Below are 23,171 nucleotides of genomic sequence, written 5' to 3'. Positions count from 1 at the left end.
TCACATTTACAAGAGGGAAGAACAGACAACTGCTGTCTGAGAAGGAGATTTGTCAAAGCTCAGTACCCAAAATTCCGATATTTATCCAGCTCTTAGCTGAGTCTCTCATCTTCAGAACTGTGCTAGTCATCCTGTGAAAACAAGCTTTCTCACCGTCCTTTGGCATTCCACCTTTTGGCCAGCTACTTGAGTGTGAAGAGGTGAGTGAAAAATGAAAAATAATTTTCAAAGTTATATGTTTTCATGTTTTAGGCACAGGCATAGTTCTTACTTTATCCAGACCATTTTGCCTAACTATAATGAAGATTTCCCTCCAAACAAGCATTTTCATTCTCTTGAAACCTGAGAGGCAAATTTCAGAATCTGATTATACATGCCACTATAACAACACTTCATCTTTTCCCAGAATTTTCAGATAAAATACAGCAGAGTTCTTATATAAATTGTTCATTGTTTTGGTAACAATTTATTGTTTGTGACTGATGGGAATTTCAAATAGTGGTAATATGACATTTAAATATTCATTACATGAGAGGTTCCTAAAACAAAAGCATTAGGGCTGTGTTAACAGTAGGGAGTGTTTTGGTCTTTGTCTTGTGGACTAACTCAACTGAGGAGTTGCTGTTACTAGTTAAAAGTTCCTTGAACTCCTGGCCTACACTGAATTACCTCCTCCTTGTGCACTGTGCTGAGTGACGGCATCAATTATTATGAATGTACAAAACATCTGACCAGCAGGTATTGGAAAATTGCATCCAGGTAATTCCCTGGTTCTTGTAATAAACTAAGAAGATCTTTTGGAATGATTCAGCATCAGCATGTCTTCTCCTTAAGATACTGAATTGCTCCCGTTTCATAGATTTAATTATCTTAATTCATTTATGAGACAACTGTAAAAAACCTGGTCCATTTAGAGGTGGTTAGCTACACTGGAGAATGCTGGGTTTAACAGAGACCACTGGGGCAGGGCACTGAAGAAGGTTTCCCAAGTCAGCTGAAAAACATTTCAAGAAAATTCCTCTTGCAGTCTCTGACACGCACAAGGGGGCCTGTGGAGAATGGCACAGCAAGACAGACACATGACTGAGGCAGTAAGAAGGAAAGAGGCTCCACTCTGCAAGGCCACCTCTGTATTTCCTGCTTCTTTCAGTCCCAGAACTCCCACAACTCATAATAAGTCACTTGAACAGTTTTGTTTGATGGACTTCGGAACTCATTTGCGCAGCTCTGAGCTGAAATGTGCAGGTGAACGTGTCATACCCATTCCTGGACAGGTCGTTTGTAATAGGTAACGTTTTGCTGCACTTCTTTGTTTTTAAACTGGAAGATGGTATATACCAAGACAAGGATACACAGAGATAAGATGCAAGGGATAACTACTGCAATTGCATTTACAGTGCTAGGCACATCATTGATTGTCACCATAATATCCACATCATCATGGGGGAAGCGTCTCTCTTTGCTTTGTTCAACTTCCTTTTGGTTGCAGCCCATCCAGTCTTTGAGGATTGACCTGGGGTAGCCTGGCTCCACACTCAGCCTCTGGTTATCGAACTTCCAGTACTCCTTCCCTTTATAGAAGTAGGTATAAACTAGGGGACAAAAGAGAGATCACTTCATACCATAACATTCAAAGACTTGAAACCAAATGGGCGCGAAGAGGAACTGAAAGGCGTTTCGCTTACAGTCATTATTTCTCTGCCTAATGGTAGGAGGCTGTGGGGGCAAGAAAAACAGACATAAGGAACCTCCCATGGCAAATTTGGAAATCAGAAGGCAATTGCTTGATTTTAGTGGAATGTAGAGCAAATGTTTACAGGAAAAGCCAAGCAGCTGATTTGCCCTTTATTTGGAATTCTAATCTAAGCTTTCAGGGGCAAATTATGGTCAACTAAAGCATCAATACGCCTGCCCTGATGCACTCGGGGACTTCCTCTATGTTACAAAAGCATTCCAATATTGGCGGGGCCCAGCGTCTGCACTGATTTGGATATTGGTTTGTTGATATTTTTAGAATATTTTGTTTCATACATATGGCTCTGAGGGGGCAGTGAGGGAGAAGACCCTGGATAGGAGCAGCTCTTTGGAGCACACCTGTTGGAAGATTTGGCCTTGGTTATTAACCAGGCGGACAGTGGCTTCAAAAGCTTCCCTCCTGTTGCTGAAAGGCTGGTGCCTTCAGCTGCTCCTTGACTGCAGTAGCCTTCACTCTCCAGACGCTTCCCACCCCACCGACCCCCCGTTTCTTAGTCTTTCTCTCCCCACCCTGTGGGTAAAGGGCAGGGAAGATTCCAGCTCCCACTCTTCCTAGCTGGCTCCTACTCCACTGCTCTGTAGGAGCTCAGGGATCTTTCCTGACATCTCGAGAGAAATCCACTGCAGCCGGGTGCCTGTGTCCTCTGCAGAGGACAGACTCCACTCCAGCCAGCTGCTTCTCTTTCCCAGTTGGCTGGAGAAGAGTTGGAGGATGAAGGAGAAAATCAATGGGGGGAGAGAAACAGTCAGCTCGATGCAGCCAGGGATGGAGAAGTAAATATTGCTCATAGTCCCCAGGCAGGGGCCCATGGGGCTGGGCACTGGGAAAACACGGAGGGAGAGAGAGTCCCTGTTCCAAGGAGCTTGCAATACAATAACGTGACTTAGTCGTGGAAAAGAGGGTATGTGTTTGTTTGAATGGGGCAGGGAAGTGGGTCACAGGTTACTGGGGCTAGATTCACAAAAGGACCTAGGTGCCTATCTGCCATGTGAGGTGCCTAAATCCCAGAATCAGGCCCCATTCGGATTCACAAAACCCTTGCTCAGCTGTAGCCAAACCTTGTAGGTGCCTAAACTCACTCGGCACCTACATTTTTGCATTAAAAGTTCCTTAGGTGCTTATGTTTCTGCCTCTGAATCTAAACATTGCAGTCATCAGGTCACCTACATCCCAGAGCACTCCACCAAGCGGGGGAAGAAAGGAGTTCCTCCGCCTAACTTGTCTGTGGGGCCCAATCTAATACGCAGGCCCAAAGCTCACCTACCAAATCGGGTCCCTCCAGGCAAACTTACACAAGACCCCCATAGGCGAGGGGTCCCTTGTAACTGATCGGGGTGCTCAGCTGGGATGTGAAGATCTCCATTCCACCCTGCAGGGGAGAAGGGATTTGAGCAGAGATCTGCCCCCTTTCAGGCCAGTGGCCTAGCCCGAGGGGGGCGCCCTCCGTCTTGCCTGTTGAAGCAGTTCCACTGGGAATACATAATTTAAAAACGTCATTAGAGCAGGGGGCTGGGATCCTGCCTATTCCCCCTCAGGCAGAGAGGGCACTTGCACCACGGGTCTCCCGTACCCTACATGAGCACCCTAACTTGTGGCGTGCTTCCTCCCTCTGCCCCACCTGCTAAAACAGCATGGGCACCACGCCCCAAAAGAGGGTTTGCAGCTGAGACCCCTGAGCAGCGGGAGGCCCCTCCCTGGAGCCTGGACTTAGACACCTATCTCTAAGGGGGCGGAGCTTAGCACCCACCTGGACTTGGCACCTCCCAGTGGCTAGTTTAGGCGAGTAGCTGCCTCGCAAGCTGGCCGTTATGAATCCCGTTTGGAGGTGCCTGTCTCTCCCCACTCAGGCACCTAACACAGCCTTGTTGAATCCCAGTGGTTTTCTAGGCACCTAGACCTTAGGTGTGGTGATGCTCAGCATGTGACTCCAGCCCTTAGCAACCTCTGTGGCCACTGATGGCAGAGCAGCACTGTGAGTGCTGGGGCCTGAATTCCAGCTCAGTCAAACCATCTGAAACATCCCAACCCCAAGCTCGGGGACCTGGTATTAGTCTGACAAACACTTGCAATCATGGGTTCTACGTACAGCCTTCTTTGCTGATGAACGCTCCTTGTGGGGCCTGTGGGATTCCCCTCCACACAGTGATGGGCTTTGGGTATCCTGGGTCAGTCGCTCTCTTGTCCTCGTTATAGCGCCAGTACTTGTCGCCTTTGAAGAAATAGGTTTTGCCTACTGGCTCCCATCGCAAAGCTGTGTCGATGCCTTCCCGGGGGAGACAGCTTCCCAGCTCCACCAGGCCGTGTGGGTACCCTGGCTCTGCTGTCACTTCCTTGAAAACCCAATATTTATCGCCTAGGAATGAGGGGAAAAAACAAAGAATAAATTTACTGAGCTCCAGACAACCACTTGGATCTGAAATGTTCTCAGGGCCTGTAAGTGAACTTCAAGTTAGGCACACAACAGGGGAGTGCTTAAGAAAAATCATTTGCCAGGCTGATTACAGCAGCGTCCCCAAACTGTGGTCTGTGGACCTGTGGTGGCCCAAGAACATTTGTTGGTGGGCTGCAGAGAGCTGGCTGGTCACCTGGTGCTAGCTCTCCCCTTGTTTCCAGCTGAGAGAAACCGAGGGGAAGGGAGAGAGGGCCGGATGAAAAGCAAAAAGAGACAAAAGTGACTCACTCCGAATAAACGACCAGGAGGACGCTGAATGACAGACCTCACTAGAGAGCCTACAGACACAACAGCATATTCCTGAGACACGTTATGTACCAAGAGTCACCAGCGGGGTGTTGGACGGGTGTGAATGGACGAGAAGTTATCTATGGGCTCACTTCGCCATTAAGATGTGATCCACTATTTGGGACCACAGCATGCAGCATATTCTCATTATCAGCAGCAGTCAGCAAATATATGCCAAATACCATGCTCAGTACCACCACAAATGATTCATTTCATCGATTACTTTCTGAAAACTGGTAACACTCAACTAAAGGAGCAGGTGCTGAATAGTATTCAACCCTGCCTGCTTCCCGTGAAGGGGTTTTGTGTGTTTTGTCTTAATCATTACTACATTCACTCCCAGACAGTTATCTGACCCCTGCTGTGCTCTCTAAGTATAGTACACCCTTCCTCTACTGAACCCCCCCCGGGATCCAAGCCAGGGGCTGGAGGAGCTCTGAGCCCCCGACGCAGCCCCGGGCCGGAGGATCTGTCAGCCCTCGCTGCAGCCACGGGGCTGGAGCAGCTCTGAGCCCCCACCACAGATCCAGGGCTGGAGGATCTGTCAGCCCTCGCTGCAGCCCCAGGGCTGGAGGTGGGATCCAGGGACCAGGTTCATTATATTCTCATTATTATGAAGGGCATTATAGCGAGGGTGTCGTGTAGGTTCCAACTCTCCCTACTGGTGGCACATTACTGCACACACCATGGAAGAGAGGTAATCATAGTGCCAGCATAAGGAAGAAGGTGGCTACATCCTAAAAGACATGTTGGGTCACATGCAGAAATCAGAGTCCATTCCTAAAGTGAACCTGCAAGACTAGCATCATCCACCTCACAAGCAAGTTCTGTGGCAAGTGGCAAACTGCTGTGGTGAGAACAAGAAGTGAATTCCATCCCCCCTCCTGCTTTAGCTGTCCTTACTTTCTAGTCACCTGAGACTCTTCCCCCTTAAACGATTTTGAAAAAAGAGGGCTAAATGAATGATACAGTGTAACACAATATGGTCAGACTTCCAGGTGCCACTAGAGGGCTGGGGCTGCATAGCTTTACAGCTCCTTTCCTAACAGTCACAACCAGCAGCAACTGAATTGCTTTTTTTCCATCTAATTTGTATTAGATATTATTCTACCACTCTTTGCTTCTAATTTAATGCCATTGGGGATGCTGCACCATCTCCAGACTTTCTACACAATCCTAAAAAGCAGAAGCCATTGCACAGCCCTCTTGTAGCCAGGATGGCTGACCAGGGAGATGTGCCCCTCTGAGACTAGATGAATTTATGGACTGGCTAAAACAAGTCTCAAGTGGATAGATTATGTGAAGCTATTATCCGAGATCATAAATCTTACTAGTACACTTCAAGCTAACTTGCAAGACTTGCAGTGAGACTAGAGAAAGCTGAGAACAGACTCTCCTCGGTAGATGACACAGTGAGTACTATGAACATAACTTCACAGCCACAGGAAAGACCTATTAAAGCGCTACAGGAGAAAGGTATTGATTGCGAGAGGGAAGCGCCAGGAGAAACAGTCTGAGAATTGTGGGGCTCTCAGAGGGGCTGGAAAAAGGGAGCACAAGACACCACAGCAGATACAGCTGGGTTGCGTTAAAACAACTTTGCCAGCTCAGCCACTGCTCCCAGCTGAGGGCCAAACTGTGCGGGGCAGACGCACCACTTCAGTTTCTCCCTTCCCCTTCCCTCTGCTTGATTTCTTTGACCTCCCGGGGGCCAGGGGTGGGGAGAAAACTCTTGTCTCTGATTGAACTTTGACCCTTCTGCCCTCCCTTCCCCCCCAGACTCCAGAGTCAGTTCTGTGCTCCAGCTGCTGCAGGCAGGAGTGTTACAATGCGGATACCCTTGCTTGGTCTGCACCTACCTGCCCCCCATGATTCCAGTGTACTGGGAGCAACATCCCACCCGCCCCCCATGATTCCATTGCACTGGGAGTAACATCCCCCACTCCGATTCCAGTGCACTGGGAGTAACATCCCCCCCATGATTCCAGTGCATCAGGAGCAACAGCCCCTCCCCCAATTCCAGTGCACCAGGAACAACAGCCCGCCCTCCCCCCGATTCCAGTGCACTGGGAGCAACGCCCCCTCCATGATTCCAGTCCACCAGGCGCATCTGCCCCTCCCACAATTCCAGTGCACCGGAAGCACATCCCCCTTCGAGATCCTGACTCCAAGCAAAGTGCTGCACTGGGCCTGGGGATGCCTTACGCCTGTGGATCAGCAGCAGGGCTCAACTGAGCAGTGTGTGTTTGTTTTCTGTCTGAGGCCTCTCTTTCCTGGTACCTTTTCCAACCCCTCCTCTTCCCCCAGTGATTTTACTTTGCTCCATCCCCAGCTAATCTCCTAGATTCTGGGTTTATAGTAAATCTGAAACTAGGGTTACCATATTTTGTGCCTCCAAAAGGAGGACACTCCACGGGGCCCTGGCCCCGCCCCCTCCCCCGCCCCAACTCCGCCCCCTCCCCAAAGTCTCCGCCCCCTCCCCTGCTTCCCGCGAACATTTAATTCGCGGGAAGCCTGGGCAGGTAAGGGGGGGTGTGGGGGGAGGAGGTGCGGCCCAGGCTGGCCCCCCCCGGCGGCTCCAGCCTGGGTCGGCTCGGGCCCTGGGGTGCCGGCCCTGGCCCCCGGCCGACCACCCCCGGCCCGCCCAGCACTGCCGGCCGGCCCCCGGCGGCCCAGCACACCCCCCGGCTCCCGGCCCCGGCGGCCCAGCGCACCCCCCGGATCCCGGCCCTGGCGGCCCAGCGCACCCCCCCGGCGGCCCGACCCCGCGGCCCAGCGCACCCCCCCGGCGGCCCGGCTCCCGGCCCGACCCCCCGGCTCCCGGCCCCACGGCCCAACGCACCCCCCCGGCGGCCCGGCTCCCGGCCCGGCGGACCCCCCGGCCCCGCGGCCCAGCGCACCCCCCCGGCGGCCCGGCCCCGCGGCCCCGGCCCGGCTCCCGGCCCGACCCCCCGGCTCCCGGCCCCGCGGCCCAGCGCACCCCCCCGGCGGCCCGGCTCCCGGCCCGACCCCCCGGCTCCCGGCCCCGCGGCCCAGCGCACCCCCTCGGCGGCCCGACCCCGCGGCCCCGGCCCGGCTCCCAGCCCGGCACCGCGACCCCGGCCCAGCCCTCCCTCCCGATTTTCCCGGACATGCCCGGCTTTTGGGGGATTTCCCCCCGGACGGGGATTTGAGCCCCCAAAAGCCGGACATGTCCAGGAAAATCCGGACGTATGGTAACCCTATCTGAAACTATTCAACCCATTTGCCTTAAATGTACATGTGTAAGAGGTACCAGAGCTAAGCAACGTAATGAAATTTTTAGTTTCATGACAAATCGTTTCCATTCCCAACTGTAAAGAAATCTGAGCTCCCAAACCCAGGAATGATGATTCGGGCTGGTTCTGATTCAGCAGATTGCTGAGACCGTGTTATTGTGAGATTGGCAATACCATTCGTGCAGGGACTTTTCTTTCATTTTTATTTTTGTTAAATGAGTTGTGAGAAATGCTGTGTTGATTTCTATTGCTGATATAACGTTTGCGCAATGGCGTTCGCACTATAATCCAGCATGGACAAGGCTCTAGGGGGCAAAGTGTCGGCAGAACAGGTCTGCTAATGAATTCTTATCTGCAAATGAGCCGGTTATGTTAGCATACGATTATTTAAACAATTTGCATAAATTTCTTAAATATCTACTACAGACTTGTTCCCCCTTCTGTTGTTGTTGTGAACAGAGCAGAAACCACGTCCTCTTTTGATATCAGACTATTTCTTCTTTATAAAGCTAAAAGGAATCCAGTTAAACTCCAATTGGGTGTTTTGGGGGTGGTGGTGGGAGTGAGTAATGAGGTCACCCCCTTGTAAATCTCATGGATTTAGGTCCTATTTCGGTTTGGATAAGAATTATGTATTTTTCAAGTGATCTTTGGTCAATTTTGATCACTTCATTTATTTTTTCTGTTTCTCACTGTAACAGGGTGTAGCAGGGTCCCCTTTGCTCCTGCCTCTGCTGCATTCACAAACCACTCAGAGCCCCTGGGGTTCAGCAATCACCAGTGCAGTTTATTTACAGCATGCGGACGCGCCCACCACCTTCTCACCATAAACAGATTGGGGTTCAGCCTTAGGGACGTCTCAGGTTCTGCACCCAGGAGGGAAGAGCTACCGTTCTCCTTCCAATCTGGCTCTCCCCGGCTTCCTTCCTCTAGGCCTGTATGTAGCTCCCAGCTAATTAGGCTGGCAGCTGTTTCCCATTTGCCAATCTGGTGCAGGTTTCTCTAGCCAGCTCCAATTTACCTGCCCAGCACCCTGTCACACCCACATGATCTTTTATCTTTCCTGGTCTGCCTAACTCTCTCTGTTTCCCCCTCCCCGTTCACGTCTCCGGGGTGGTGAGAGGGAACCCAGACATATCTTTCCTAGATCTGTAACTAACTGTGGCCCAAGCAATGACACTATGCAGGTACCTGATAAAGAAATATTTGACGTAAGCACTCCTTATGCCTAATATTATAAATTGTGTTTCCAGGAACATCAAAGCGATGAATCACCCGATAAAAAGAAAAAGAATAATCACTCATCTAGAAACACTGAAAGCAGATATTATCTTCCTACAGGAAACCCACCTTCATGACTTGGAGGCAGAGAAATTTAGAAGGGGCTGGATGGGGGAAAGGGTGTTTAGCAACCAAAGATGTAGGAATATTGTTTCACAAATGACTGAAATTTATAAGTTCTAGATGTAAATAAAGATGAGGAAGGTAGATTTTTGCTGGTGAAACCTACGATCTCTGACTCTCTATATACCCTAATTTATATATATGGACCTAATAAAGATGAGCCGAGGGTTTTTTTAAAAAGTTTTTTCCCCAAATTAATTACTATCCCCCTAGAATCAATCATCACAGTAGGAATTTTTAATGAGGTGTTGGATCCTTTTTTTAGACAAGCCAGGCCGGCCCCAGTGTACACAATAACATGCTAGAAGCATTAGAAAGACTATCTAGAAGATTTGGGGTTAAAAGATGTATGGCTGTTGCAGAGTCCTACAATGAAGGGTTTTACTTTTTTTCCTCCACACTTTCCACATATTCACAAATAGATTTCTTCCTGATTTCTATGGACTCCGTACTTAATAACCAAAGCAAATCTATCAGGATCTCTGATCATGCACCAATGATACTACAATTTTCCCCTCCTGAGACAAACTGGATTTGTAAGAGATGGAGACTGAACTCCTCTCTTTTGAAAGATAATATTTTTCAGACTATATCACAGCAGAAATTTGTTTTTCTTTGCAATGAACGACACACCAGAGATACCCCATTCGACTTTATGGGAGGCACTAACAGCTTTTATTAGGGGCAGGATGGTTTTCTACTCAGGAAAGAGCAGTTAGCCAGGCTCAGCTCCGGAAATTAACCAAACAATGGATTTAGAAATGTGCAAACTACCCCTCTCAAGGAAATCTTTAAACATTAATCAATCTTCGGTATGAAATCAACAGATTGACTTCAGCACAAGCTGAATTTGCTCTTTTTAGAATCAAACATACTGGGAGTCGGGGGAGAGAGTGGGCAAGATTCTCACATACAGATTAAAAGCGAGAGGTCAAAGGTCCTGAATGGTATCACACAAGTCAGAACAAGGGTAGGTTATTAGTAAGCAAAAAGAAATCAGTGATATATTTTTGAAATTCTACAGGCTCTTTACAGTAATGATTCACCACCTGACCCAGAAGAACTGAATACTTCTGTTAAACCTCTAAAACTCCCACAAATCTCAGAAGAGCCGCAGGACAGGCTGGCCTCTCCCTTGTAACGATCAAGGCAATGGAGGACATGAGTCCGGGCAAGACTCCCGGCCCCAATGGCCTATCAACAGAATTCTAACAAAGTTTCAGAAAAATTCTGGCCCCTACATTTTACACAGATGCCTTAAAAAAAGGTACCTGATCTCCTACTATTAGAGAAGCCCTAGTTACTGTACTACTTAAACTAGGTAAGGATGTGCCAAAGTGTAACAGCCATAGACCCATCTCTTTAAACAATGCTGATATAAACATACTTTCAAAAATATTGGCAAAGTGGCTTGAAAAAGTAGAGTGGGATGGTTCACCCCAAGCAGGTGGGATTTATTAAAAAAAGGCATAGTTCAGATGACACATGTCAATTGATTAATGTTGTGGCATTCCATCAACCTTCTAGACATTCCCATAAAATCATTTCACACCATTAGAGAAAGCCTTTGACAGAGTGAACTGGTGATATTTGGTTTGTATCCTGGATAAATTTGGGTTGGGGAAATCCTTTATTTCATGGATGAAGCCGCTATATTCCAATCCCAACTCACATATCCTTACAAATAGCACAATGTCCCCCCACTTTGATTTGCTTCAGGGAACTAGATAGGCATGCTCCCTCTCCTCATCCCGTTCAATCTAACATTAGAACTGCTTGCCATACTAATTAGGGAACACCATTCAAGGGATCGAATCAGGCAGTCAGGAGACAAAAAATCCTTCTATATGCAGACCACATCCTCCTATTTATTAAAAATCCTGATCAATCAACTCCAAATATCCTACAAGCAATAGATAATTTGGGTAAATTCTCTGGCAATAAGATAAATTGGGATAAGTCGGAAGCAATGAAGATCTCATTGAATCTAGCTGGAACCGACTCTCCTATAGGGACATTTAGATGGCAACAGACAAACCTCCGATATCTTGGCATCCTGTTCCCTAAGGAAATAAAAACTTAGTCAAGGGTAACCTGCCCCATTACTCATGCAGTTAGCAGCAATTTCAATAGATGGCAGACACTGCCTCTCAGCCTTTGGGGAAAACCAAACATAATTCCAATGAATGCCCTTCCCAGGATCCTTTTCATCCTGAATTCCAGGGCTGGCCTTAGGCACGGGCAAATGGGGCGAAAGCCTGGGGCACCGTTATAAACGGGGCGCCTCCAGAGCAGGCGTGCCCCTCCCCCGCTGCTTTGCTGCCATCTGCAGCTGCATTGCACCTGCCTTGGAGCCGCACCTGGCTAGCTGCTCCCAGGAGCCTCCTGTTTGCTGTGCAGACCCGGGGGAGGGGAGGAAGGGGGCGCTGATGTCAGGGTGTCCCCCTTCCCCTGCCTCCCCGCCCATGTACCCTATCTCTGCTGGGCTGGGGCGAGGGGCCAGGGGTCAGGAGGGAGACGGAGAAGCTGCTGGCGGCTCCTGTTGTCTGAATGAGCCTTCAGACTGCTGAGTGCCGCACCTCCAACACACACACTCTCTCTCACACACACCCACTGTCTCTGTCTCTCTCTGTCTCACACACATGATGTGTGTGTCTCTCTCTCTCTCTCACACACACACACACACACACTATCTCTCTCTCACACACACACCCACTATCTCTGTCTCTCTCTGTCTCACACACATGATGTGTCTCTCTCACACACACACACACACACTCTCTCTCTCTCTCACACACACACACCCATGTCTCTGTCTCTCTCTGTCTCACACACATGATGTGTGTGTGTCTCTCTCTCTCTCTCTCTCACACACACACACACACACACACAGGTATATACCCCCCTGTTTTGACGGGGACCTGTAATCTGCGTCATGAGATTCTGGGCTCGTTACCGGGATCCCACAAGAAGGACTTGAACATGTTGTTGAAGTGCTGAGCGCTCACAGCAGCTGCAGTTAATGGGAGCTGGGAAGGCTCAGCCCAACTGGCAGGAAGGGATGAACTCAGGGCTGGAAGGCTGCAGGCCCTGAATTTGAACTGTAGCTTTGCCAGATTCCATGGCCTTGGGAATGTCACTTTGTTTCTGTGTTAGTCCTAACAAACATGAATGAATTTATATTCAAAACACCCCTGTGAGGTAGGGTGAGAAAATGGCATAAAAAAGTCCTGCCCTACCTCCCCGCATGTGCGGTGGGGTCAGTTAGCTAGGGCTAGGACTAGATTCACAAAGGGACTTTGGCACCTAACTGCCACATTAGACCTCTACACTCCCAAATTTAGGCTCCAGTGGTATTCACAAAATCCCCACTCAGCTGCCGCTGCCGAAGTCAGCAGGCACCTAAAATCACTCAGCACCTACGTTTCTATTGTAAAGGTCGCCTAGGCACCTATGTTCCTGGCTCTGGATATGCACGCTGCTGGCTCCCTCTAGGCACCCGGATGCCTAAGCTCCAGTGTGATGCACAGAGTGGGGGAAGATAGATGTTCCTCCACCTAACTCACCTGTGGGGCCAGCCTCAGAGCAGAGGGTGGGAAAGGAGCTCCCTGTAACTTTTAGCCAGTGGGTAGGGAACTCCTCCAGGAGGTGGGAGACCCTCAGTTCAAGTTTCCCCTCTATCTGAGGGGGAGAAGGGATTTGAACAGGGAGCTGTTACCTCTGAGATGCAGGCCCTAACCACTGGGTTGTGAGATATTCTGATGTGCAGTATCCTCAGTCTCTCTTCTTGAAGCTGTTCCACTTTGGGTTAAATAAAGATACCTTAGAGCAGGGGGGCTGGACCGTGAATCTCCCACTTCTTGGGGAGTGCTCTGACCATCAGGCTTTAGAATCATTCTCTTGCTTGCTCACTCATTATATAACTGGAGCATCTAAAATTACTGGAGGCTCTTGAAAATTTTGGCCATAATCTCCCAATGCCTCAGTTCCTGGTCTGTGAAGCTCTCCCTATATAATAGGGTTGCTGCAAAGATAACACATTAATATTTGTCAGGCTTAGATACGACAGCAATGAGCGCTATAGAAAAGGCCGCAAGATTTCTTTCTTGTTCCCCCAGTTAGGAAGGAAGCCAATTATTATTACATCTGGGGTCCACATAAGGAGCCAAATATAATGCTCTTGGGTTGTGCAGAATGGGACAGGAAAAAATTAAATGTCCTAGAATTCCTTAGGTCTATTTATCTCCTGCTCCCTCCCCTTCCTTTCCTGTTGAGAACCAAAGATTCCTTTATAAACTCTCCTTTATAAAGCCTCAGTCATCCAGTTAGGAAACAGAAACAATACCATGTGACTTGGGTGACCAATCATATGTAATATATAGGGATAACAAATAAGTGTAGTGGCTCAATTAATGGACAGTCCATAAACTGTGATTAATACACACACATGATTTGACAAACATTTACAAATAGAGAGTCCTAAAAATTCTGTTTTGTTCACAGAACATTTGTGGGAATAAATGGGTTGGATAAATGATTCACTATAAACAGTTTGACCAACTGTACTGACCAACAATCCTAGTCATTGGTTTACATTGTGGAGAATCTTCATGAGAAAAATTGCTGGTGATTTTTTTTTTAAATGAAGACTTAGATTAGGTAGAATTTGAAGTAGATTTAAGGTTTCTTAGAATCACTGTAATCTCTGCAGGGCACCTGCTGGCACTCAAAACAGTAAGGAATATGACTCTGAGTAACTTTAAAAGCTTTAAGCCATTATTCACAAGAGGGGTCCATATGTTAAAATTCTCACTAAGGCCCAGTTGGTAAAACTTGAGTTTTATAGAAAAAAATCTGTTTTTGACTTTTGAATGAAAAAGGGATTGTGGGAACAATTTTTGACAAGTGAGAAACACGAGTCTTTTTCGAAGTCCAATAATTTATAAGTGGATCGTCAGGTTTGCCTCAAGAATTCAAAGACATTCTCCTCTATCTTCAGGCTAAAAAGAGCTTGTAAGGATGTGTCAAAATTACATTTATAATGGAATATTGCAGTGAGCAAGATGTGATTGAATGGACTTGCCAATCTCATGTTCCTCGGACTCTGTACAATCATCAATTATGTGGCTCCCACCTGTCCCTGCATGCCGTCCAGAATCACTTTATTTGCCATTTACGCCGAGATCCACGCCAGACTACACAGGCATAAAACATGGTGAAGCCTGTCTACTGTACTGGTGGCACTGCTGTATGTTTGGTTTTACAATTAATTCTATTCAGCAATCACTTTCCATCTAGAGATGGTCACCTCTGGGCCAAATCCTCCCCTCATTTCCCTGAGATCAGGAGTGAAGTCGGTAAGGCCAGATTTTTAAAGGGAGGTAGTTGTCTAAAGATACAGATAGGTGCCTACTTGGATTTTAAAAAGTGCTTATTTCAGAGTAACAGCCGTGTTAGTCTGTATCCGCAAAAAGAAGAACAGGAGTACTTGTGGCACCTTAGAGACTAACAAATTTATTAGAGCATAAGCTTTCGTGGACTACAGCCCACTTCTTCGGATGCATATAGAATGGAACATATATTGAGGAGATATATATACACACATACAGAGAGCATAAACAGTGGGAGTTGTCTTACCAACTCTGAGAGGCCAATTAATTAAGAGAAAAAAATCTTTTGAAGTGATAATCAAGCTAGCTGAGTACAGACAGTTTGATAAGAAGTGTGAGAGTACTTACAAGGGGAGATAGAGTCAATGTTTGTAATGGCTCAGCCATTCCCAGTCCTTATTCAAACCGGAGTTGATTGTGTCTAGTTTGCATATCAATTCTAGCTCAGCAGTCTCTCTTTGGAGTCTGTTTTTGAAGTTTTTCTGTTGTAATATAGCCACCCGCAGGTCTGTCACTGAATGACCAGACAGGTTAAAGTGTTCTCCCACTGGTTTTTGAGTATTTTGATTCCTGATGTCAGATTTGTGTCCATTAATTCTTTTGCGTAGAGACTGTCCGGTTTGGCCAATGTACATGGCAGAGGGGCATTGCTGGCACATGATGGCATATATCACATTGGTAGATGTGCAGGTGAACGAGCCCCTGATGGTATGGCTGATGTGATTAGGTCCTATGATGATGTCACTTGAATAGATATGTGGACAGAGTTGGCATCGGGGTTTGTTACAAGGATAGGTTCCTGGGTTAGTGGTTTTGTTCAGTGATGTGTGGTTGCTGGTGAGTATTTGCTTTAGGTTGGGGGGTTGTCTGTAAGCGAGGACAGGTCTGTCTCCCAAGATCTGTGAGAGTAAAGGATCATCTTTCAGGATAGGTTGTAGATCTCTGATGATGCGCTGGAGAGGTTTTAGTTGGGGGCTGAAGGTGACAGCTAGTGGTGTTCTGTTATTTTCTTTGTTGGGCCTGTCTTGTAGGAGGTGACTTCTGGGTACTCGTCTGGCTCTGTCAATCTGTTTTTTCACTTCAGCAGGTGGGTATTGTAGTGCTTAATTGCCCAATTCCATTGATTTCATGACTTCAGTGGGAGTTAGTGCCATGGGGTTAGCTCCACAAAGAGGACTAAGTCCTAGGCACCCTGGACCGCAGGCATTGTATGGGGAAGTTAGGGGCCTAAGAAAGAGATTCACAGAAGCCAGCATGCTGAGCGGTGGGACATGCTGTGGAGAGGGGCGAGGCCTAAGCCCTGCCCATCTGTGACTAATGTGGGAATTTTGATGGTATTTTTTAAAAAAACAGGAGTACTTGTGGCACCTTAGAGACTAACAAATTTATTAGAGCATAAGCTTTCGTGGACTACAGCCCACTGCATCCGAAGAAATGGGCTGTAGTCCACGAAAGCTTATGCTCTAATAAATTTGTTAGTCTCTAAGGTGCCACAAGTACTCCTGTTCTTTTTACGGATACAGACTAACACGGCTGCTACTCTGAAACCTGTCATGATGGTATTTTTATGATTCCTGCGTGTACCTCTGTTTTCCTCTAGGCTTTGCACTTCAGTGTACTGACCATAAAGGGAAGGGACCGAATGTTTGACTCCTAACAGCCTCAATCATTACCAAACTGAACAGACTCTATGCGTGTGAATGGAGGATCCCTGCCAAGACAATGGAGACCTAATGGCCAGGACTTTCATACCTAATGACCAACAGCCAAGAGGAGGAGATTTCTTCCCCCCCCCCCCCCCCCCGCCAGGAAGCAGAGCAAAGGCCCCCTAGCTGGAGAACAAAGGGGAAAGGTGTCAGGCTCTGTGAGCTCACACAGACACAGACACAGGGGCTTGCTCCTGGGACTGACAGACAAAGGGAGGGACAGAGTCAGACCTTTGGTCTACACTGGAACATGTTGGTCAGGGGTGTGAAAAATCCACACCTCTGAGCAGCAGAGTTAAGCCAGCCTAAGTCCCTGTGTGGCCAGTGCTAAGGTCGATGGAAGAATTCCTAACTATTGGCTCTTGGGGAGGTGGATTGTCTACGCTGACAGGAGACCCCCCCCCCTTCGGTGTAAGTAATGCCAACAGTGAAGTGCTGCAGTGGTGCAGCTATGCTGCTGTGGTGTTTGAAGTGTAGAAAAGCCCAGAGAGAGGAAGGAAAATTGGTTCCTATGGTAGCACGGCCCAAGGGCCCTGGTGTTGGCCAGTCTGAACTCTGTCTTAACCTTTGCTTCTCTGTGGTAACCTAATGACTTTCAGATTCTGTAGGCCAGGACACTAACAATTGTTATCTTGTTTGACAAAGCTGCCTGGCATTGCAAAGGGTAAGAACAAGCCTCCCACAGTGTCTGGCTTGGCTGGACTCACTGCAGGAGGCCATAGAGATTTCTGGCACCTGAAGGCCCAGTTTTGGAGGCCACGGGCCTGGCCTGTGGAACTGTGTGGACCAGCACACTAAAGGGGTCACTCCCAAGGGACTGACTACAGGCTGGGGCATAGACCAGACCCTGTGAAGCCATGATACCCTCCAAGGTAGTTAGGCACCTCTCTCTGGTCAGGATTCTCAGCCATCAGGCACTTAAGCCAGGTCAGCCATTTAGGTAGCCTGTGTCCTAGCAGCTGTGAGAGACAGACAACCTCACGCCCTTATAGCCAATAACTAGAGCACACTCCCAGAATGTGGGAGTCCCAGGTCCAAACTGCTGCTCTGCCTGATTTGAACCTCAGCGTAGAGTGTCTTGCATGGGTCTCTCTCAAGCAGTCCTGTTGAAGTTGTTCCACTTTGTATAACTAATTAAATATTCACTGAGCAAGTGAGCGACTGACTCCATAGCCTCGCGCTCAGAGCACTCACCTACCTGTGGGAGGGTCACGTGACAGTGGGTTCAAGTCCCCATGCCAATAAATCTTTATACAAAGTGCGACGGCTTCAACAAGAGATTGAGAGAAGCCCCCTAATGGACCTACTAGCCTTTCATGTAAGAGCTGTGGGTTCAAATCCCTGTTCCAACTCAGGTAGAGTAGGGATACAAACCTGGGTCTCCCACTTCGCATGGGAATGCTGTAGCCACTGGGGTTTGGGGGATACTGAACACTAGTCCGCTAGCCCCCTAGGACTTCTGCCTACTGGATCAGGCTCTGTACAAAAGGCAGCTAGGGGAATGCCTATTTTGAGAATCCCACCAGGGCTTAGGCATAAGCTAGGGCACCAAGCAACTCAGGAGCATCAGGACTTAGGCAATTTTGCATATCCCCACTAGCAGAGACTTAGGCATCTCTGAGGATTTAGACACCGGCAGGGTTAGGCCACAGCTGAGCAGGGTTTTGAGGACCTGGTGCCTACAGCGGCAGTAAGGGCCCCAAGTGCCTTTATGGATCTAGGCCACAGTGCTTGTGAAAATCCTACTAGACACGTAGGTGCATCTTTAAGCGCCCAAATACCTTTTGACATCTGACTCTGAGTAATTAGAAGTGAGGGTTTGTGAGGAGTTCAGTTACCTTTCTTTGTGGATTTCCACAAATGGTTCCAACATGAGATACAGTTCCAACCAATACAATGCTACAACAGACAAGCAAAAATCCCATTTCTCAAAGCTTGCTGCGGAAAGAGTGATTAGAACAGTGATGCAAAATTGTATTGTAAACATACTCTACCTTTAAAGAAAACGAATTTCCCATCAGATCTCTCATAGGCAGCATCAATCTTTGCAGGAAGGCCTTTCCAGAACTGTTCAATCTGCATGGGATACCCCTCCTGCACTCGGTTGTTGCGCAGACGCCAAAACCAACGATCCTAGGAAGAGAAAAAGGGCTCTTGGAGTGTCCGAACTTTTATACCCTGCATTCAACCACTAATTAGAGCATGAAATGCCCCCAGATGCCATAATGATGAACTTGAGCTCTGTGTAGTCGCACTGATCTTGAGCAATGACTGCATTCCAACCAGATTTGGCTAAATTTATAGGAAGATGCTTTCTCTTAGCATTATAACAGATTAGGAACTGGTACTAATCATTACTATCCTTTAATGTATATGTGTGTGTGTGTATGTGTGTGTGTGTGTGACTTTATGATGTGTTACTACAGGTGGTTACAAACATCTTGGGGGGGACTATGTTCTCCTAATTTGGGTCGTTCATTGGGTGGAAGTGGGCTATTCTCAACAGTTGACAAGAAGGGAGGAAAAATCACTTTTGTAGTGCTAATGAGTTCAGTGTAATCAAGGTGGCCCATTTCAAACAGCTGACAAGAAGGTGTGAGTATCAGCAGGGGGAAAATTAGTTTTTGTAGTGACCTAATTTGATGTCAGGCCTGAATAAAGACTGGGAGTGGATGGGTCACTACAAAAACTAATTTTCCCTCTGCTGATACTCACACCTTCTTCTCAACTGTATGAAATGGGTCACCTTGATTACACTGAACTTGTTAGCACTACAAAAGTGATTTTTCCTCCCTTCTTGTCAACTATTGAGAATAGCCCACTTCCACCTTAACTGAATTGGCTCCTTAGCACTGACCCCCCCCACTTGGTAAGGCAACTCCCATCTTTTCATACGCTGTATATTTATACCTGCCTACTGTATTTTCCAGTCATCTGATGAAGTGGGTTTTAGCCCACGAAAGCTTATGCTCAAATAAATTTGTTAGTCTCTAAGGTGCCACAAGGACTCCTCGTTGTTTTTGCTGATACAGACTAACACGGCTACCACTCTGAAACCATACCATTTCTATTACTCCAGTTTTCAAGATCCTCCTGATCTTCTTGTATGATATTCTGATCCTCCCCCATACTGGCAATACCTCCCAACTTTACGACATCCACAAATTTTATTAACACACTCACACTGTTTGTGCCACAATTAGTACTAAAAATGTTAAATAAGATTGGTCCCAAGACTGATCCCTGAGGAACTCCATTAGTGACCTCCCTCCAGCCTGACAGTTCACCTTTCAGCATGACCCATTGTACTCTCCCCTTTAACTAGTTCCTTATCCACCTTTCAATTCTCATATTAATCCCATCTTCTCCAATTTAACTAATAACATCTAATAATTAATGGATGTATAATACTTGTAAATTCTCAGAAAATTCATTCTCTTCTCCCAGAGGACTTGCCATATTTTTCATATAAATAAAAAGGCTGAATCCTTTCTTTAAGTATAAAAAGGAACTCAACCTTAACAATGACACTGAGACTGGCACTTCCATAACAAATATTTGAGCTTTAGGATCTAACCCAACTCTAAGAGCTAGATCCACAAAGGAGAGTATGCTACTAGTTGCCACTTTAAGCACCTATATCCAAAATTTAGATCCCCCAAACCACTGCCTAGCCCTGAATTCCTGCTGGTAAAGTCCCCATGGTGCCTAAATTTGCAGCAGTGGACATGCATTTCCCCACTTAAGTACTGACACTATTGAGCTTCTTGGTGGCTGACTCACATCTAGGCCTCATCAGGATCCTCAAACTAGGCATTCTCCCCCATGTCTCCCCTGCCAGGTCTGATCTGTTCGCTGTTCTCAGAATATGCTTATGCCCACAGAAACCAGCAGGTTATATACCCACTCTAGACAAAAAATTGCAGTGTTTTTAGAGAGGCCCCTTCCTTGCTTTATCAGTCCCTCCAGCCTTCTCAGAGTAGTGCTAGGTAATGTGCTCAGGGAGGCAATGTGGTCTAGTCAATACAGTACTGGACTAGGACTCAGAAGATCTGTGTTGTATTCCTGGTTCTGCCACTGGTCTGCCGGCTGACCTTGGGCAAGTCATGGAGCTTCTCTATGCCTGTTTCCCCACGTATAAAACGGGGTATAATGAAACTGACCTCCTTTGTAAAGTACTTGCAGTTCTACTGATGAAAAGAGCTAAGTAGTAGTAAAGTAAGATATCATCAAAATGCTGATGTATTCTAGATACAGATTTGTTAATATAGCTTCATGATTACATCTGCTATGTAGGAAGAATGCCATTGAACAATGAATTAGTGAAAGAAGGGTGCTTCTCAACTGTAGGTTGCATGGCTGTTTAGAAGAGTCTGCTATCTGATATTTTTGCTTTAAAAACATTAAACAGAACCTGGTTTATTTTTTGTCAAGGATTGAAGGTAATTCTGAAGGCAAAACAAGATATGAACATCACAAAGAACACTCTTTCATTTATGCCCTTCTCCTTAGGCACCATGCCAAGTGTTAGTAAAGTATTTTCGAATCTGCTAAAACTTTCCTTTCAAAATTCTCATGCTCATTGATTATGTCAGTTACACATAATAGAACTGTTTTCAGTAGAGCAAAGTGGTACCATAAAATAGCTGATAATGTGTAATTATTTACACGTATTATTCTTTTCCAGGATATAAAACTTAAAGAAAACATCATTGGTAAGACAGATTTAGTACCTTGAAAACAAACATTTCTCCTCTGAACAGAGCCACAGTGTTAAAGTTGCCATCACAGATGTTGGGTTTCATGCCTGGAGTTGATGGCCTATCACCTAAAGGTGGCCTGGGGGGTCTTGGCTGTCTTTCATGTTTCCTTTCCGAAGGGGAATGAATCCTGCGCACAGGAAGAGTTGGTAAAGGTCTGGTGGGCTCCAGTGGCTCAGCAGGTGGACCTAAAAAAGAAAAGAAAACTGATTAGAAGGTGACCAGTTGGAATGCCTGTTTTTAGTCCTAGGACATTTGAAAGCCAACACATTGATCAAATATTCCTGTCCAGGGACTCACCAGAAATCTCTCACTCATTCCTTAGGGCAGGTCTATGCTAGAAGCGCTGCATCGGCACAGCTGTGCCGCTGTAGCGTGTCTGGTGAAGACACTCTATGCTGACGGAGAGCACTGTCCCGGCAGCAGAATTACTCCACATCCGCAAGAGGTGGAAGCTATGTCGGTGGGAGAGTGTCTCCTGCTGACATAGTGCCGGTGCGGACAGCGCTTAGGTCGCTGTAACTTGTGTCACTTGGGGGGGGGGGGTCTTTTTCGACTTAAGTGGCACTGTAGACCTGCCCTTACACATTGCACAGACATAAGCAGCAGTTGCCAGACATAGAAGAGCTGGAGGAGGGGAGCATTCACCTAACTTGAACTGTAGGACTGGTGCTTCCAGGAAGAGTAACAGGAGAAAAGTCAGAGCTATTCTGAAACAATAAGAATTTAACATGAGTTAATGTATTGAAGTGTCTGTTCACAGATGCAAGGAGTATGGGAGATAAGCAAGAAGGAATCTGAAATAATAACACCCACTGCTACTCCTGCTGGGGGGAGAGGCAATAGCTGTTTAATGGCACCACAGAACAGCTGAAGTCAGGAGGTGAAAAATAATACAGTAGCCAATGGAAATGGCAAGGGATGCAGAATGCAATTACCCCAGTTCAGTTTAGCCAGGCTATTGGGTTTAACACCCCTGCTTGCAGAAAAATACCCTGGGATCGCTAATGGACGTACATGATCAGGACTAATTCAAATTATGGCAGCTCCCGCCCAACACTGTCCTTAATGACCAGTCTGGGGAACTGGTCAGAAAAGTGACGCCACTGCCACTGCCTTTCATAGAAGGTTTCCAGTTTGAGCATTTTTGTGATCTGACCAAATGACGGCACAAACACGCAGAAACATTACATGCTGTAAAGATATACAATGAGCTCATTGCTGTGTGGAGACCTGTACCCTAAACTGTACAAGGCCATAAACATCCTTCTGAGCCTGTTAGATAGAAATGTTGTTAAAAGCGAGAGGAAAAACTGGTACCAGCTGGATGAAGTGAAAAGGGCTGTGATAAAGGATCTGCCATGCTCCTGGCAAGGTCTCCAGTTGGCATAACAACAAGCTGAAAGCTCCTAGACCTTGGGGTGGGTTGGATTCTGGAAATGCTTATAGCTGGAAACCCCCAAATGTGTTTTGCCTGGTTAATTTTAATAGGCTGAGGCTGCCACCCCCAGCTAGACAGTGCTTATGTGGGGGTCACTTAAAGAGCCAGTGGGGCGGGCAGACTGGGAGTGAACTTCGTCATCATGGCTGTTGCTGTCCCTAGCAGATTGTCTCCTGGGAGGGACCCCAGCATCCACCATGATGCCAATGGGTCTGTGTTGCCCTGATCTGGAAGGACATCCTGAGCAGGCCATAGAGAGGGAATCAGATGGCATCACCCCCTCCAGAGATTAACTCCTGAACAACACCTAAGGCATGTGCCTAAGGTGCCTGCTCTCATCTCCTCCCTTGTGTATCATTTTTTCCCCTCACCTTATTTCTCCTGGGTACTGACATTATCTTTTGGGCAGCTGTCTAATAAGCAATAGGCTTAGGCACCAAGCAGACTCCACCCTTTGCAATACTGCTGTAAGCATAGGACCAGAAAGGCAGCTAAAAGCAATGCTTTAAACTCCCTGATGCTGGTGAACATTTGTCAGATCTTGGAATGGCTAATAAAACCATGAGCCAGGCCTGTAATTTCCCAGCAGAAAGGCTGGAAGTGAAGGAGAGCACCAGCGGCAGAAGTTGCATCCGTCTTTGCTATATTTTTCTGTCCCATTTTGTGTGATTTTTGTCTTGTTTTGTTTTAAAGAAAAGAACTAGATTTATGAACAAA

The 23,171-nt window shown here is 47.2% G+C and overlaps 1 protein-coding gene across 2 annotated transcripts in view; it reads right to left on the bottom strand.

The window, feature by feature from the left end:
* Positions 1-439: 439 nt before the first annotated feature.
* MMP24 (matrix metallopeptidase 24) overlaps positions 440-23,171 on the bottom strand; it is a 154,998-nt gene continuing 132,266 nt past the window's right edge. For both annotated transcript variants that reach the window (XM_054045539.1, XM_054045540.1), the window contains exons 6-9: positions 20,987-21,201; positions 18,248-18,386; positions 3,843-4,109; positions 440-1,592 (exon numbers count right to left, since the gene is read on the bottom strand). In XM_054045539.1, coding sequence (XP_053901514.1) covers positions 1,255-1,592; positions 3,843-4,109; positions 18,248-18,386; positions 20,987-21,201 — 959 coding nt within the window. In that variant the 3' untranslated portion in view covers positions 440-1,254. The remainder of the gene's footprint in view (positions 1,593-3,842; positions 4,110-18,247; positions 18,387-20,986; positions 21,202-23,171) is intronic.

This window comes from Malaclemys terrapin, chromosome 12 (genome assembly GCF_027887155.1).
Source record: "Malaclemys terrapin pileata isolate rMalTer1 chromosome 12, rMalTer1.hap1, whole genome shotgun sequence".
NCBI lineage: Eukaryota > Metazoa > Chordata > Testudines > Emydidae > Malaclemys > Malaclemys terrapin.
This window is presented reverse-complemented; position numbering and strand designations above follow the sequence as displayed.